The following is a 14,911-nucleotide window of genomic DNA, read 5'->3' as shown; positions in this document are numbered from 1 at the left end:
GTTGGCCACACGGTGACCACTCACTGCCAGCCACGTGGCCTGCTCTCTCCCACAAAAGCCCTGATAAGCCTCAGAAGTCTTAGCAGGGACCAAAGGTGTGCAGGCTGTGACCACATCTGGCTTCTGGCTCTTGCTGCCAGGGACAGATCAGCATAACCAATGACATAGGATCAGACATCACTAAGCTTGAGACTGAATTTTTAGTCCCCGTGACTGGCTTGCTTGTTCTTGACACACCTTTGAGACAGTCCCTGTTGCCAGGCTCCGCAGGCATTGTGAAAATGTCATTACCCTAGAGAGTGACATGACATGATGCTGAGCACGGTGACCCGGGCATCATGAGGCTCTCTGGAATCCAAACACTGAAGTCTGACTAGTTTCTATGTGATAACAACAAGACAGGATGGGGTGTGTATGCTCCTGTGTGTGTGTGTGTGTGTGTGTGTGTGTGTGTGTGTGTATGCTCCTGTGAACATATGTGTGTTCCTGTGTGTGTGTGCTCCTGTGTGTGCTATGTGTGTGTGCTCATGTGTGCATACCTATGTATACATGTACACACACACATCCCAGAGTGCACACGTGCTTTCAGTGTATATGTGTGCTGTATGTTCACATGTGTGCTGTATGTTCACATGTGTGCACTGTGCATGTGTGCTATATGTTCACATGTCGTCTGTGGCAGGTATGCACACTGTGGCTGCTCAGTGAAACAGTTTGACAGACAGGAGGGTCAGCTTTACTGTCCCTGTCATGTCGGGAATGGAGGACTCAAAAGAAACACTCTTGTCCATCTGGCTGACATTGGTCCCCAAGGAATTCATGCTGGGAGGAGGGGAAGGAAGTCTGTGCCAGCTCAGCTGGGGAACCTGGGAAGAGATGCCACACGGTCTTGACAACTTGTTAGACCACCTTGCTGGAGAGACAGCTGGGGCCTGTGGGGCTGAGGGGCCATGCCCTGACCAAACAGCTTTGCTGTGCACCCCACTGCCTCTGTTTAAAAATAAACCTCTTGTCAGGACCTAGGAGCCACTGGACTACTCTGTTCTTCCCACTGAATAAATCTGCGTTTTCTCTACTAATTGAGGACAGGTTGATGAACCTGACTTCTAAGAGACTGCCAGAGCCCAGGCCCTGACCCTAACAACACCCCAACAACTCTGTTACCTCCACCAGGGTGGGTGCTGTGCCAGAGACAGGTGAGCATGTGGTGGGTCCTGCCACTCTGAGCCCTTCACTGCCCTGTGCAAGTGTGGGTGGGGCAGCTGCTCACTGCTTAGTGGACTCAAGCCTGACAAAGGGCCCGCCTGCTGTTAATTACAACCATACCTCATCATCATCATCATCATCATCATCATCATCATCACCATTACAAACAACAGAAATAGCAGAAGCTGCCCCTGGAAGCCCAGCGGGTCCCAGCGAGGCTGCACAGGTACTGCAGGCCTGGAACCTCCATCTGCGCCTGCAGCTCAGCAGCCCTGCTGTCCCGTTCCGGGCCATGCACCGAGGTCCTGCCCAGAATCGCACTCAGTGAGAAGCTACAGTTCCCCAAATAGTCCTGGTGTCAGGGCCTGTTGCTAAGAAATGCTGGGTGGGGCCCATGCCCTGCTCCTCTCTCACTGGTCAGCTGGCCTCCTCAGGTCAACCTTTCTCCCTATCACTGCTCCTCTCTTCCCAGAGCTGCAAGGTGAAGGCAGAGCTGTGCACCTGATCTATGCTGTGGGAGAGGAACCTGACGCAGACACGCACAGAAACACACACACGTGCATACATGATCACAGTGGGAGCACCTGTGTGTATACCAGGGAGCGTGCATGCAAACATCAGAAACCAGACAGACTTCCACTGTCCTACTCCTTGGGACACAGCAATAGCATAATGTGTCTCTTATAAAATATCCAGTGCTGGGATACAGGATTCTGTAAGTTACTGAAGAAAAGATCAAGTCACAGGTGCAGGGTAAGGGAAGGGGCCATTCCATAAATGGTATTGTCTGCCCCAGAAATGGGCAGGACCCTGTTCTTACTCCGGAAGGTGGGTTGGAGACATTCTCAGACATGGAAAATGGGCAGAGGAGGCTGAAGGGGAAAGGTCACCTCTCCTCCCCACAGCACAGTGTCTGATGGTGTCACAACCCAGCAGATGACCAGCACGGCAGAGATGTGAGGGACAAGGGGGCCAAGGTACTCATGGAGTGTACTAGTTAACCACACCTGAAAATACCGCACTGGTGGAGTGCAAAGTGTCCCCAACACTCCTGGGGACATGCAGGGTTTCTCCTACCATCCGTGTTCAGAAACCAGGCCATCCCTCTGCCTGACTGCTTCAGAAGCAAGCTCCAGGAAGAGTGTGTATGTGTGCCCATTAACAGTTGTGGGTGTCAGGTGCAGGACTCTCCGGGAAGATGGCATTCAAGTTCTTGGGTCACTAAGTGTTGCTGGAGAATACAGAACATCCCACAGCAACTAAGGATTCTGGGCGTGTCTAGGGTCATCCATGGCCAGGTCTTCCCTCTCTCTCATTACCTCTTTGCAGCCTCCTGAGCTGCCTGGCAATGAAGTCTGGTCTCAGTGTGACAGGCTCCATGAGGGCGGTCGGCCACAAGGGGGCACCCCTGGCTGCAGATTGAGCCCACTTGCCTAGGAGAAGGCCAAGCTGAGCCAAAATCCATAACCCAGCCAGAAAGCTGGCCCCCACCCCAAACCGCACATCTACCCCAACCCCACATCTACCCCCGCAGGAAAGGTGGAGGTGCAGTGATCCCTAGTCTTCATACTGACCCCTTCTGGGCTCCAGAGCTGCTTGACTTGGGAAGGTGCAGCAGTTACCAGGTGCCATGAAGTCCAATCCTGGCTAAAAAGAACCCCTGTGCTCCTGGCCCCTAGCTTGGCTCCACTCAAGGTCAGCACTTTACCCAGCAGGGGTCTGCAGCAGTGTTTGCATATGTTTTATGGTGCATATTTAAAAGCAGGCAAAGGACTCCACCCCATAAGAGTCCTGGGAAAAGCAAGTCACCTGCCTGCAGAGACAGCCTCTTTGGCCCTTTGCAGCCTGAGCCCCTGGCTTGGCTCACAAAGACAAGCTCTCTGCACACCCCCAGACCCTCTCCAGGGACGGCCTGGGCACGCCGCTGTCACTCCAGCCCTGATACGTGCATATGTGCCACAGGGAAGAAAGGGGCATTTTGCACCTAAGCCCCTCTTCTCCCTCACTGCCCTCCAGCTCTTCTCACCTTCTGGTCCCTTCCCTGAGCCCCTGAACCCTGGCACCTGGTACTGGCTGCTCCCAGGGCTGCTGGAGAGTCAGTCTCCACACCCAGAGCCACTTCCCCACCTTCTCTGCAGGGAACTAGAGTCGGCTGGGAAGGCTTATCAAGTACTGACTGTGCCCCAGAGCACTCCCTAATTTAAGTGCTGCCCAATAGCAGAGGGCTCCTGAAAGTGCCCAGGTGTGGCTCAGCAGGGACAAAACTAGCTCCCATGTATTCCTGTGCAACCACAAGAAAGCCATGCTGGGCTCCGAACTCACCTTTAGTCCACAAGCAACATCTCTCACACCTCCCACCATTCACCACCCCCCCAGGCCTCCAAGTGCCCCATGGGTGTACTTCCTTACCATTCTTCTTTCCATTGTGATTTGTATTTGGAGGGCCCCCTGAAGCCTGTGTCCCCCACCCACCCACCCCTGGCTCTGTATTCTGGGAGGACGGTGTCTCAGTAGCTGGTATGTCTGTCAACTAACACAGAGCCTGGCACAGAGTGGGCACTCCGTAAAAATTTGCAGCACTGAGCTGGACGGTGGTGGCACCCGCCTTTAATCCCAGCACTTGACAGACAAAGGCAGTGGATCTCTCTGAGTTCACGACCAGGACAGCTAGGACTGTTACACAGAGAAACCTTGTCCTGAAAAAAAAAATTTTTTTAATTGCAACATCAGTTAACACCTGAATGCTCAGCTACCTAGGATGGGGACTGCTTCAGGCCACTCTAGTTCTCAGACCAGTCGCTCTGCAGGATTGAAAGGGTATTGTCTGGGAGGCAGGCTGGGCCCAAGCCAGCCTTCCACCTGTTTTATGTGTCCTTGAACTAAGAATGGATCTCACATCTTTAAATGGTTGGAAAAGAAGCCAAAAGAAAGACAATAGTTCATGATTCATGAAATGATTGAGAATTCAAATCTTTACACCCATAAATGAAGTTTCCTGGTGCATAGCCATGCCGATCAGTATGTGTTTTTCTGTGGCTGTTTCTGCCTCAGAAAGCAGGGATGGGTGACTACAGGTTCCCTGTGATCAACGGGTCCCCACAACTCTGGCAGGAGTTCAAGTCCATAAGCCACAGGTTAATGGCATTTAGAGGGCAGAAACTCAACCCAACAGTCAGGTAACTGGGAAGTGGTTGGGGTTCAGTGCAGGGGGGAGACATTGACACAGAAACAGAATGCTCATGCACACAGTTACAGGATCTAACTCCCGCTAACACGATGCTGTGTGCTGCCTTGGCACTCTGCCAGCAAGAAGGTGACTATTGTTATCACCATGACCAAATACCTGAGAAGACATAACTCATGGAGGGCAGACTATTTGAGTTACCATGCACCATGGTGGGAAATGCATGAGAGTGTGTGGTGGTGCCACTGGGGATGTGAGGTGGCTTGCTTCCACCTTCGAGGGTCAGTAAACAGAGACCTAACTAGAGGCAGGGTTAAGCTTAAACCTCAGGGCCCACTCCTCCAGTGACACACTTCTAAAGATTTCACAACATTCTAGATATCACTTGCTGTGTAAGCCCCTCTCCCTGTGGCCAAGTGTTCAAACCCAGGTGTCTGGGGAGTTATCTCCTATCCAAGCCACAGCAACGGCCACCATCAGAACTGAACACTCCAGGGCCATGCCCTTGACCCTCCAAACTGTGAGCTAAACAGACCTCTTTTCTTTATAAAGTGATCCTGCCTTTGGTGTTTCATTATAGCAATGGAAGGCAAATATCCCAAAGCCTAAAATGTTCACTATCTTTTTCCAGACAAGGTTAGCGAGCCTTTTCCTAATTGTGTCTAGAAACTAGAAGGTATGTGACATGGCCAGTGGAGTCACCCCACCCAGTCCTGTGGCCTGCTGTAACTGAACATCACCACTGGGTCTCCGATTTGACTTCATCCACCTGACAGAGTTTAGTAAAGCCCATGGTATTCCTTCTAGACGTTTTCTTCATCCATTATTCAAACTAGAACTTTATTGTTGACCCAAATCAAATTTCTGTCTTTATTTCCCCCTTATTCATTGAACATAATGTTTGTAAAGTATACAGTTGTTTTTATTTTCCTGATCCAAGACCTAAAGGAAAAACCTGCAGGCGAGGAGACAGGACAGTCAGACATACCACACAAGCATGGGGACCTGAGCACAGATGCCCACGCCGAGAGAGACAGGCACAGAGGCAAGTGCACATAATCTCAGCATGGGGGTCTGGGGGGCGCAGAGACAGGGGGATCTGTGCTGCTCACTGTCCAGCCAGCCGAGCTGAGTCCACCGGAGACTTTGTCTCATACAGGGTAGAGAGGGAGGGAGGCTACCTCAGCTCCTGACTCAAGCCATCACTCGACTCTTGGGGAACTGGAGAACAGTCCCCACCTGGCCACAGGACACCCTCTTCCTTCCTCTGATGGATCCTCTGAGCTCTGCAAACCATCAGACTCAACAGGCTCTACCACGGGCCCACGCCCCTGAAGACCCTGCCTCCTCTCCTCTATGCCCCGTGACTCCACCCAGTGTCTTCTATGCCCTGGGGGCTCCACTTAGGTCTGCCCCTCCCAGGAGCCCACTTACCTTGCTCCATCATCTCCAGCAAGCCCTGCTTGATGAGCTCCTCCCGGCCTTGCCTGCCCGCCATCTTCTTCTCCAGTGCTACAGAACACAAACACCTCATTAAGTGACAGCTGGAGGTGGTGCAGCCCCCCCACCCCCCACCATGTGCTGCTCTGGGTGAACAGGAAGAGACGCAGAGACAGTAGATGCCTGAGGCTGGGGACCTGCCCCCTGCCAGCCTGGGGTGAAATTCTGAGTTTGCTACCTAAGCCATCTAATAAGCAATGTCCCCAAACTCCAGCCATAGGAAAGCGGGTTCAAGGTCATGTTCAAGAGATCATTTCTGCAGTGTACTATCATGATTCCCTCCTTGACTCTGGCTCCAAGGCCATGTTCACCCTCTATGACAGCTCCTTCCCTCAGACAATAAAGCCACCCTTCCTTTACCCCCAGTGCTCAGGATACACTTCTGTGGCTAGTGCCAGCTTTCACTGACTCTGCCAGTGCATCTCTCCTCAGGAAGCATCTTCCAGCCAACCCCAGGTAACAGCATTCAGAGGGTCCACCACCAAATGCACTCTGGGCAACCCACTTCTGACTGTCTCTGGGGTGTTCCCAGAAACCATGCTAGGACACAGGATGTTGCCTGCACTGACTTAGGTCCAGCCAAACACACACACACAAACACACACACCCTACCTTCATTTGTCCACAGGTGAACCTCAAATACAGAACCATACAGTTGCTTAGGTCCTAGATGCTTTCTTTGAAAGCTCAGAGTGGAGTCTACTTGTCTGTAGGGTCCCAATACCACTGCCTATGTGGAGCAAAACTCTGACAGGTGGCTAAGAACACAGCCAGCCCACCTGTCAGAGCTCAGGGTACCCACAAGGGCTGACAATGCAAATGATATGTTCTAAAGTGTTTAGCAAGCATGGACTTCAAGCCGTGCTCTGAGTCAGGTGCTGGGGGTCCCTGAAGGAAAAACCAGTCTGTCCCCATCCTTGTAGAGAGTGTGGGATGATAAGGCCTTCTGCCCATTACAGCTAATCTCACAGTGACTGAGCCCTGTGTATCAGGCATTGAGCAGGACAGGCCTGGTCTCTACTTGTGACCAGCAGGCATGGGTGGCAGAGAGGACACATGTCTACAGGCTGAAGTGTGGAATCAGAAGAAGAGAAGGGAGCCCACTGGGGCCACCAGGATGAAGGATGACAGGGATTCAGGATGCTGCAGGAACAAGGCACTTTGAGTTTCCTTTCTATAGCCTCAATTTCCAAACCAATTCCAGTGTCAGCGGTGTGGAGGAGGGGACAAGTGTCAGTGGTGTGGAGGAGGGGCAGTGAGGGTTGACTGGAGGACAGGCTGAGAAGGGAGGAGGAGGAAGAGAGAGGGTCTGAGGCCCTCAGGTTAGCCCTCCCCTGCTCATCCCTGGGATGTTCCAACTGGGCAGGTTGGACAAAGGACATTGCTTGCACTGACTCAGGTCTGATCGCTGACCCAGAGTCAGCTAAGGACAGCAGACCCACCCTCTCTTTAAAGCTCAGAGGCCTCTGCCTTGCATCATCCTGAGGTCAGGACTGGACATGTTAAAATTTACAACATCAAAAGGTAGGGGGAGTGAGAATAAGGATGTGGGATACAGAGTGCTGTCACCCAATTTCCAAATGCCTACGTGGGGAACGCAAGGGCAGGGCTACCGCAGGTGTCACCTAGAGTCTCTGTGCCCTTTCAGGGTCCCCAGAGCAGCTTGACAACCCCAGGCAGGAACAGTACTGCAGAACGTTGAGGACCGGAGCAACTGACCCAATCTTCCCAACCTTCCAGTTCCTCAGCATGTCAGGGTCACAGGGTCACAGGGTCACGTGCTCTGGCCCCTGGACTCCCATGCATCCCTGCCCAGTGGCAGGACCTTAGAGATGGGGCCCAGCTTTCCATCTGCTTTCTGCCTGGCATGCTGGAAGTGCTTGCGAATGCTTGAACAGTTCATCTTGTTTTCGTTCTTCCCAAGAATAATTTGTCAATCAACTTCTTGAGTGGTTAAAGTCATTTGGGAAGATGCATACCCAGGAGCAAAGGCCACACCCTCTGCTGCGTCTGCTGTTGCCCCAACCCCAGGCTGGACGCTGTGGGGGCCTGGGTTTTTGTCTCCCCCATTCTCGAAGCCCTCAAGCATGTATCTCTTTAGAGCAGGGCAGGAAGTTGGGGCCCCTGGGACCCCAGAGGCAATAGCCTGAGACAGGCACTTGCCAGGCATGTCCCTGGGGCTGGGGACGAGCTGCACACATACAGCAACCTCACTAATTGCTTACAGCTGCAGCTAATAGGCAAGCGGCTCAGTGGGAGGGCCCTAAGGCCCAGGCTTCTTGGCTCCTGGGGTTGGTGGCTCTGGAAGCTGAGGCTAAGCTTCTAAGGGACCAGGGTTGGTAGCCGGTGCTCAAGTTCCCACCAGCACTCCCCGCCCTGGGTGAACAGCCTCCTCTCCGAGTCCTTTCCTCTCTCAAAGCAGGGTAGGCTCACATGAGAGAGGGATCCTCGCGGAGAGATGCACACTTGCCAGATGCTGCCAGCCCCTGCCCGGCAGCACCTGATGCTGTGGCCTCTCCTTTGGCCGTTCTGTCCTGGACACCAGGCCACAGTGCACTCTTAGAACCAATCGTATGTCTGATTCTGAGTGGCAGAGGCAATGGGACGACATGGGGCAACCCACTTCCCTCCCAGCTGGGTCTAAGGGTGCAGGACAAGTGAGTGGGGACCTTCTGGGTCCTGGGTAGGAGGTGGTGGGGAGAGCATCCCTAGACCGTGCTTAGAACTGGGGTGCAAGCCTGTCTGCTCACAGAAACTGCACCACAGCATGGATCTTGACCCCAGGCAGATCCTAGGAGCAGCGAGGGCCATAACTAGGGCCCTGCTTCACCTGAATGGGAGGGTCAGAGCCATGAAACAGTCATTTGTGGGCTGAGGGCTTGTGGAGTGTGTCTGAGTGAGAACAGCAGCCCTTGGGGCTGGAGAGATGGCTCAGCAGTTAGGAGCACTTGCTGCTCTTCCAGAGGACCTGGGTTCAGTTTTCCGCACCTACTTGGACAGCTGACAACTGTCTGTGACTCGAGTTCCTAGGGATATAACCCCCTTCCTGGCCTCTGCAGGCACCAGGAACGCACGTGGTGCACACACATGCACATACATCCAGGCCGGACACTCATACACATAAAAATCAATCTTAGGTCAAGTCAGCCTGCGGCACTGCAAGGCCATGGCCAACCCTGTGTGCCCTGTGAGACCACCCCTACCAGGTGGGAGGCTGCACAGCTCTGTGTGATGTGGGGACCGCCAGCTCGCGTCACCCTCCTCTCTCCAGGCCCTTACCTGACGTCGTCTGCTTCAGCTTCTCGTTTTTCTTTTTCCTCCATTTCCATGGTTTGAAGATCCGGCCCAGCGTGGCCAGCTTACTGTTCCTCCGCACGGGGGGAGTTCGAATCCCTGAGACTAGAGGCTCGGAGCGTGCTGGAGGAGTTTGGTCCATCTCATCTGCAAGATAATAACAGGGACAGGTCTCAAGGGATGATTATCAGGCTCTGGGGACTCAGGCGATCATCCCACCTTAAGTGACCTCATAGAGCATATAGCTCAGGGAATAGGCCCAGCACTGGACTTTCTCTAGGCCTCCTCTGACAGAGTACACACAGGAGGCAGGGTAGTTCATGAGTGGTGTGATCCATTTTCCTTCTGTGGAGACCCTTCTCCTTAGCCCTCATGGTTCACAGCCCTTGCCCACCCTACCTCTTTGCCATGGCTGACTGCATGATGAACTGCCTTCTGCCTCAGGACCTTTGTACATGCTGTGCCTCCTTCCCACACTGCTTTCTTTCCCAGATTCCCTCTGCCTCAGGCAGGGGTACCCAAGTTTCGACACTGGATGTGACATTGTCATCTACGAATGTGTTGTCCTATAGCCATAGCTACCCTGGGGTGTATGCTGCTGTGGACTGTAGATTAAACACACATAGTGGATGTAAACAATGTACTCAGAGAAGTGGTTTTTTCACTCTAGGAAATCTTCACCCTCTCCCTGCCCAGACTGGGCCAAGCCCTTGGCTTATACACTATACACACATACATCAAAGAAGCACAAAGTCTCCCGAACTGCCTTCCCCTGTTCATCAGCTATCCAAGAGCCGGGCACAGACCAGGCCCAGCTGCAGAACACAGCATAGGTCTGGCCATCAGACCACCACAGGGGACGGCTGCAGAGCAAGCTGGCCCTGAGTAGACATATGGGAGCATCTGGCCTTTGGGCCCCTCCTTGCTGGTGACTCAGGACATGTGCACACAGTGGAAGGTGCACACAGACAGATGGCCTGGGAAATTCCAGGCAGTGCAGTGTGTCATGCTAGGGACGGGTAGCAAGCTGCAGGTCCACCTGTTACCTGTGGTCAGGGTCTGGGCAAGGTGTTCCCAGACTCCTGGTCTCCTATTCAAGGAACTGAGATAAAAAGCGAAGTCATTTTTGCAAAAGTTGTGAGGAGGCAGAGTTACTTAGAGCAGAGAGATAAAGGAACAATGGGTCTCATGAGTCAAGGACCCAGTGATAGGTGTTTTGTGGTTCCTTTTGTGGGGTTCAAGAGAAGGAGGGGCTGGCTGCTGTGAAGCACAGTGAGGGCCATTCTCTATTCTGACTGATGAATTAGGTCATGCAGTCATTTCTCTACCGCGCGTGATGCTTCTGATTTTTATCACATGTGTGTCTAATTATGCATTGGCATAAGATGCTAAGTAGGGGGCTTCCTCCCTAAAAGTTGACTTTGAGGACATAGTTTACCACGAACGTACCCCAAATGAGTTCAGGTCAGATCATCCTATTCTGGTCTCATACCTGGACATAGAGTATGATAGAATGGAAACTATCTTTAAGTTTGGCGGTTGTCAAGGGAAGAAAAACGGCCCTTGTTCAGCAAGGAGTGTATGTGCACCCCGATACAGGCAGGGGCCTGGGTGGGGTTCAGGAGCACTTTTTGTAGAGGGGGTATGTGGACGTAGTTCAGGCAGGTAAAGGAGCTGGGTTGCCAAGTGTGTTACTAGAAGAGGGGGTGTTTACCCAAATAAGTGGCACCCAGGTTACTCAGTTATCCCTATGTTTGCCTGCCTCAGATCCACTGGGGACGGGCTAGCTTGCTCTCATCTCCCTAACCAGGATACAGATGAGGAAGAGAATCAGGCAATGCCATGAGCACAGACAGAGACAGACCCAAGGAGAACCACTAGGTCAAACCACCATGCAAGGGGGGGGGGGCATAAAGATGCAGAGGCAGAGGCAAGGGGGTTGTTACAAGTTTGAGACAACCTGGGCTACATCAGGAGTTTCAGGCCAGCCATACACACAGGGAGACCCTGTCACAAAAAAAAAAAACTTGAAAAATGTGTGTAAAATCATGTCACACGTGCTACTTCAGTGTGCAGCCCAAGCTGGTGTGTTCAGAGGATGCATTTGTACCTGTAGAGAATCAAAGGATCACTGCTGGGTCTGGGCAGGAGGAACGGGGACACCCCACACAGGATGTTTCAGAGCCTCTGATGCATCGGGCTTTGTTAGAAGTTTAGTTCAGATGAAAAACAAAATTCAACAAGAACGGCCACAGGACACGACCGGGTCCAGGGCAGTGCCACCACTTTCTGCTCACCCTGGATCCCCATCCAGCCGTCACAGCTTAGACAACAGTCCAAGCACCACCCTAGAGGATCCCTCCCATCACTCCCAACAGCGCTCGGGACCTGAATCCCACCCAGGTTCTTGGGAAGAAGCTGCAGGCCTGACTCATGGCACTGGATCTTGACCAAAAGCTCCTTTATCACTCCCAAGCCCCTACACCTTGCCCATGACCGCACTGCCACCCCAAACCTCCCACAGCCTGGGGTCCATTCACCACCAGGGGAGGAACTGAGACTCTGGTCTGAACAGACTCCAGAGCTGCAGCAGGGCCTAGAGAGCCAGGCAGAGCTCTGGGTGTGACTGTGCCTCAGAAGCACCAGGCTCTGGGAGGTGAGGGAGAGCCAGTCTTTGGGACCCCAATGGGTCAAGAGCTCAATCAAGCTTTCAATCAAGACTTTCTACAGCCCACTTTCCCCACCGTCTGCTGCACACTGGCAAAGCAGGAGCTGCAGATGTCAGGTGGGAAGGGCCAGCATGAGGCAGATCCTGAAGGCTCTCAGATTCATGACTTCCCACGTTTCACTCAGGATGAGCCTAGCTAGGGCTGCTCTGTAATGTGACCTCCCTGCAGGTACCCACAAACCAATAAGTAAGAGGGTCCCAAGCTGACATTCCTCACACAGTGTCACAGGGTAACAAAACACCTGACAAAGAGTGAGGAACAGAGAACCCTACCAGGGACAAGGACAGCTGAAAGATGTAGGTCAGTCTTGGATGGCTCCCACTATCACTTCCCCAGGGCTACACAGTCCATGCTGGATGCACACAGTCTCTTCCTTCCCAAGGCAAATTATCCCATGATCCTCCCCTTCCCTTTCCTTCCTCCACCCACCGGTGCCAGATGGGTGTGGCACTGCCAGTCTGTTGGTCTCAGCAACATTCTTGTCCCAACAGGACACAGGATAGGAATAGGCCATGTCTCCTAAACCTCTGGCTCACTCAATGGAGATGATGACTGATGCATTTGATGGTGGTATCTTGCTTCCTCTATACCCTGTAGCAGTCACCAGAGAGGCACACGGTATAGAGGATAAGGGTGTCTCAGAGGGAATCTAGAGGAAGGGGAGTCTGGGTGGGGAGGTCCATCAAGGTGACTAGTAGATTCCCGCAAGAGACACCATGAGGACTCTAGAGGAGGACACATACGGCTGAGCCTCCTAGCAGCCAGGGTAAGAAGCAGCACACATAGATTAAACTACAAGTCAGCCAAATGACTCCATTATAATTACGCAGATCACTAGGACCCTGGCCAAAGTGCTGGCATCTCAGCCCCACATATCTACACTGGACTTCTGCCCAGTGTTCTGTGAGCCTTAGACATAGGAAGCCAGTAACATCACTTCCTACTCAGCCCCACCTCCAGGGCTTCCTGGCCAGGGGGACACAAACTGCCAGTATAGTCTGTGCTCTGTCATGCCTGGGCCATCATCACTGCCCAGCCTTCAAGATAGTACACACTCAGGGCTGGTGTGACTGTGAGATAGTACACACTCAGGGCTGGTGTGACTGCGAGATAGTATACACTCACGGCTGGTGTGCTCTGCCAGGCCCCTGCCCAGCCTCAAGACAGTACACTCACGGCTGGTGTGACTGCGAGAACACAAGGCCAGAGGCAGCCCTGGTCCCCATCCTGGCCCTGATGCTTAGTAGTAGAACAAAGTGTTGGCCATTCTCCTACTGTCCTTGTGCCCTCACTGCACTCTGGTCTGTCATGGGTGGGGACATCTGTCTTTGCTGTGACATATGATTCGCTTCTACATGGGGTGAGGAAGAGTGGGCGGGAGGGCCAGCTTCTTCTCCCTCCTCCTCCTCCTCATCTTCCTCTCTTTTAGCCATCTTTTCTTTCTTTTCCTAGGCCTCCTCCACGTCCGCCTCCTCCTCCAACATTCTCACTATCACTGTCACCACCATCACTGTGCTTGGATCCCCCAGCCTCTCCAAGGGCCTTCATGGCTATTGGCTATCACAGGTTCAGGGAGGGGCACCCTGCAGCTCTGACACACATTGAGCCTCACTGCACAGAGGAGAGCAAGGGGCACTTTGGCTTCTCATCAGACTGCATTCCTCCCTTCACTTAACGCATCCACCTGTCCATCCGTCCATCCATCCATCCATTCATCCATCCATCCATCCATCCATCCATCCATCCATCCATCCATTCACTCTACCATTCTGTAAAAATGCACTGGCACCAACTGTGCACCAGGGATTTGTTAGGAAAGCATGTAAAGAGGAGGAGAAAACACAGAGCACCTTCCTTCCTGGGTTGTAGTCGCCTGTGGGACAGGGAACAGAGATAATCAGTAGGGATAGAGCGTGCTCATCTATAGAAGGCAGTCGCGGTCCCTGACATTCTTTACTGCCCATTACTTCATCTGCCTTCATCCCATCCATCACCTACCATGGGTACCACATCACACACATATTCACATTGTGTGTGCTGCATGGTCATGGAGGTCTCCACTCTTCTCAACCTCATCTCCCACTGGGAGCTCCATGACAGAGTTCTGGTCAGGGAAGGGAGGCACTCTCTCTGGGACTCAGGGAATGCAGGCACAGTACATGCAAGATGGGACCAAGGAACTCCTGATCCAGAGTTGGGGCCACATGCCGACCCTGCCAGCAGGAAGTATCAGAAAAGCTGCACAGAGTTCCTACGTCAGAGGAAGCCAGTGTCCTTGTAGAAAGGGCTATGCAGCTCAGAGAATATCTCAGGAGAGGGATGCAAAGGGTGAGAAGCAGGACTCCATGAGACATTTGACCCTTGATTAACAATTCAGCAGGGAGCTACAGCAGAATTTTCGGCTCAGAAATTCCATGTATGGCATCCAATGAATCACACAGCATAGAGCATGTGAGCTCCTTGTGGCCCTCACACCATCAGGGAATCAAAGGGCTTCGTGGGGGAGGGGTGGGACAAGCTTGCAGAGATCCGAAAGTTGTGTACTTGGCCTCCTAGCCTCCTCCTACCCTGAGTGTCTCAAACCTACAGCCAGGCGGGAGTCCAGGAACAGAAAGGTCAAGATGCATGTCCTGGCATTTGGAGAGAGATTACCTTCAAACACCTCAGGCAGAGATGGGCAAGTGTCTTGAACTTGTGTATGGAAAATTCACTGAGTAGGAGAGAAACTTTGTGCTGACTGAGCAGGTCAGACACCCCACCCACCTCCACCCCTGTGACTGTGCTGACACACAGGGAATGCGCCATGTGCACATCTTGGTAAATATTTAGTAAGGACCATGGGCGTGTCTACAGAGGGATGGGACAAGTGAGCATCCTGATGTCTCCTTCCTGTGAGTTCTTCCTGGAGCCTGTCCCTGGAGTAACAGACACCACCTTCTTCTGGTAAAAAAGACTCTGGGAGGTGCAAAGGCCTCATTAGTGGGTCCTATTAGCAGGT

The 14,911-nt window shown here is 52.8% G+C and overlaps 1 protein-coding gene across 5 annotated transcripts in view; it reads right to left on the bottom strand.

The window, feature by feature from the left end:
* Phactr3 (phosphatase and actin regulator 3) overlaps positions 1-14,911 on the bottom strand; it is a 232,203-nt gene that overhangs the window by 74,661 nt on the left and 142,631 nt on the right. For all 5 annotated transcript variants that reach the window (XM_028857283.2, XM_028857282.2, XM_028857284.2 and 2 more), the window contains exons 2-3: positions 9,170-9,331; positions 5,825-5,902 (exon numbers count right to left, since the gene is read on the bottom strand). In XM_028857283.2, the coding sequence (XP_028713116.1) occupies positions 5,825-5,902; positions 9,170-9,331 (240 nt within the window). The remainder of the gene's footprint in view (positions 1-5,824; positions 5,903-9,169; positions 9,332-14,911) is intronic.

The sequence above is a fragment of the Peromyscus leucopus genome, chromosome 4 (assembly GCF_004664715.2).
Source record: "Peromyscus leucopus breed LL Stock chromosome 4, UCI_PerLeu_2.1, whole genome shotgun sequence".
Classification (NCBI taxonomy): Eukaryota; Metazoa; Chordata; class Mammalia; order Rodentia; family Cricetidae; genus Peromyscus; species Peromyscus leucopus.
Note: the sequence above shows the minus strand (reverse complement) of the source record. Positions and strands in the feature narration are given on the sequence as shown.